Here is a 3,024-nt window from a genome sequence, read left to right on the forward strand (position 1 = left end):
AAATTCTTCTGTAAATGGAGCAACAACAGCTACTCTATAAAAATTCCAATTTTTAAAATGATTCAAAGTAAAAATTTCTTTTAAAAATTCTTTAAAACCACCAGTAATAATAACCTGAACTAGAGGACCTGTAAATAAAATTACTGTGAGAAAAAGTGTTAAAAATAAACTAGAAAAAAATCCTTTTGTGCGAAACCCTATCCATTCCCACAGTGGATACTTTACTCCTTCTTCTGTTGAACATAAATATAGATATATTGGTGCTAGTAAACAAACAATTAAAACCGATTTTATACGTTGCTTTATGGTGATAGGATGATCTCTGCGAAATGGTGATGGGTATATATACAAGCTTCCAACATAACAAATTGAAAGTAAAAGTGATTGCAGAAAAGATATTAACCAATATTGGTTTGAAAAGGCAACATCCATTTTCTTATAAGTATATTTTTTCCGTTTTTTTAATGTGCAACTATAAAAATACTTCGCTATGGACTTAGAACAGGGCCGGTTAATGGAATTAAAGCACAGAGCGACAACAAAATACAGCGGCAAAAATAGACGATAATTCGTCTGACTTTTTGTGCAAAGTTAGAGGTAGGGATGGCACTTTTAGTTATTTTGATGTAAAAACGCGAATTACTTTTACGCGTAAATTACTTAACATAACACATATAAAAATATATAATTCACTTACATTAAAAGTAATTCGTTTTTTTTTTTATACAAAGTTATGTAACGTGTAATACTTAACTACTCAAGTTAAGTTTTTTAAATGACCAACTATTACTTAAATAAGTAATTTACTTTTACAAGTTAAAGTTATTTGCATTTTTACTTTTACTTTTTACTTTAAATATAACTTACTTTCAATGGTAAGTCGCCTAAACTAAATTACTTTGAAAAGTAATTGTGGTTATAATTATGTAAAAATTTTGCATCGAAATGTAATTTACTTTTTAAATGTAAAAAAAAATTATTTATGAAGTAAACTTACGTAAATATAATATTTAAAAAACATAACACTTACATTACAAAGTAAAATAAAACTTCATCATAACAACAAATTACTTTTACGTGTAAAAGAAACTAATTAGCAAAAACAGCTTACATAAAAGTAATTTGAAAAAAATTGTTATTTATTTTACAAATAAAAGTAATTTTTTTCTTTGAAATTTTATGCTTTACTTTGTAAGTAAGTAAGCTATATTATTTACTTTCTTAAAGAACAGACATTTCATGTTGGTTTAGCATAAATTTTGACATAGGTAGCGTATTTGCATAAATTTTGACATAGGTCGCGTATATATTCAAATCCATTGCCTGTTTAAAGGCACTTCTGGGTAACACTTCAGGTAATACTCTGAAGTGTTACTATGTGGGCAGTGTTTGTGGTGGGGCATCAGAAAAGGATTTTTTTTCACGTATATCAGGTAGTATAAGGGTATTTCTATTATAATTAGGGGCAAATATATAGTAATATATGCGGGTATACCAGTAGTGTAGAGACGGGCTCCCTGCCGCCCGTTTCTACACTAATAGGGGCTGCTAAATAATCATTGATTTTTGATTTTTTTTTTAGCAGAAATAGGTTAGTGGCCATAATGAAACTTTGTCGGGGGAGGAAGAGGGGAAGGGGGCATAATTTCTAAGCTATGGGTAATTCATACATGTGTAAACACTGTTCGTTAGAGCACGCTTTTTCTCCAGTTCTTTTTCTTTGTACTTGCCTTTTCAATCAAATATTTTGTTATGGTAATATGAAGCAGTACAACATTTTTGGCATCCACAAGGACATTGATTGCTAAAACAGTTTTCAAAAAGTCATTTAAACATTTTGTTATAATTTATATGATTAAAGGAGTGTTTATAAGATATAATCTTTTATTGCGTTTTATCATATATAGTCTATTTGAAAAAAAATGGTAAGGAAAACTGTTCAACCTTCTAGTATAGGTTGTGGGCACTCTAATAACCTCCTTTTTGTTGCGTTGGTGTCCAACCCGCACAAGGATGATTAGAAAAATAAAATCTGCTTTTCTTTAATGTTGGGGTTAATAACTTTTTAGAAAGAAAGATTTTTTGCAAAAAAGTTTTCAAAAGGCATTTATTTGTTTTAATATTAATTTTTTTGTCGGGAGGAAATAGGTTCGTGGCCTTGATAAAAATTCACCGTAAAGGAGCCAGGCATATTTGTAATTATGCTGCTGCTTTTGCTTCTCTTAATCAGCGTGGTTGTTGTTAGCGCCGTCCCGAATAGGTCTCTCATTTGTGTGTGTGTGCGTGTGTGTGTGTGTGTGGGGGGGGGGGGTCGTATTTGTTTTTTGCCAACTAGAGACACACACACGCAAAAAAAAAAAGGTCTTCGATGTTTGACATTTGCCAACTATACTTCAAAACTTTCCAACTGAAATGCTAAACGCACAAATGCACTTCCCCCTTCACCCCTCATATGGGACGGCCCTGGTCGGCCCTGGTTGTAACAACCACTAACAAAAACGAAAATTAATTTTTTTTTTTGTTTATTTATTAACAGCTATTCATAAAACTGTTGTCTGGAATGAACTAATTTCAATTAGTCGATTCCAGACTACAATTATTCGTTTATTATTCTATTATCTAACAATTATTCTAGTAAGTCATTTCCAGAAATAACTTTCGTTTTGGTTAGATTGGTTTTTAACAACAACCACGCTGAATAAAAAAAGCCAAAATACGAAACTTAGAATAAAATTGCAAAATGCAGAGCGATTTCCAAAGCAAGAACAATAAACCAGACATTCAAAATTTTTAAATAACTGATGTAAATAACATCAAAATTATTTAAAAAAAAAAATTAAGGTTAAAAAAGTAGAAGTAATTAACTTAAAAAATTTTTATAGCTTTTCAGGAGGCGGATCAATCAAGTTCAAAGGCTCTATTGGCAATTTTTTGCTTCTTTTTCCAGGCAGTTCTCTATGTGAATTGATAACAGGGTCAGAGGTTATTAAGAGCATATTCAACAAATCCATATTTGTAGAAATA

The 3,024-nt window shown here is 30.5% G+C and overlaps 1 protein-coding gene across 1 annotated transcript in view; it reads right to left on the reverse strand.

Moving 5' to 3' along the window:
• The window catches only part of LOC100201694 (CAAX prenyl protease 2), a 1,038-nt gene extending 484 nt beyond the window's left edge, over nt 1-554 (reverse strand). Inside the window, exon 1 of the mRNA XM_065813700.1 lies at nt 1-554. This exon is cut by the window's left edge and continues 484 nt beyond it. Within this exon, the coding sequence (XP_065669772.1) occupies nt 1-432 (432 nt within the window). The 5' untranslated portion in view covers nt 433-554.
• Between the last annotated feature and the right edge of the window lie 2,470 nt (nt 555-3,024).

Source organism: Hydra vulgaris, chromosome 12, assembly GCF_038396675.1.
Source record: "Hydra vulgaris chromosome 12, alternate assembly HydraT2T_AEP".
Lineage (NCBI taxonomy): Eukaryota > Metazoa > Cnidaria > Hydrozoa > Anthoathecata > Hydridae > Hydra > Hydra vulgaris.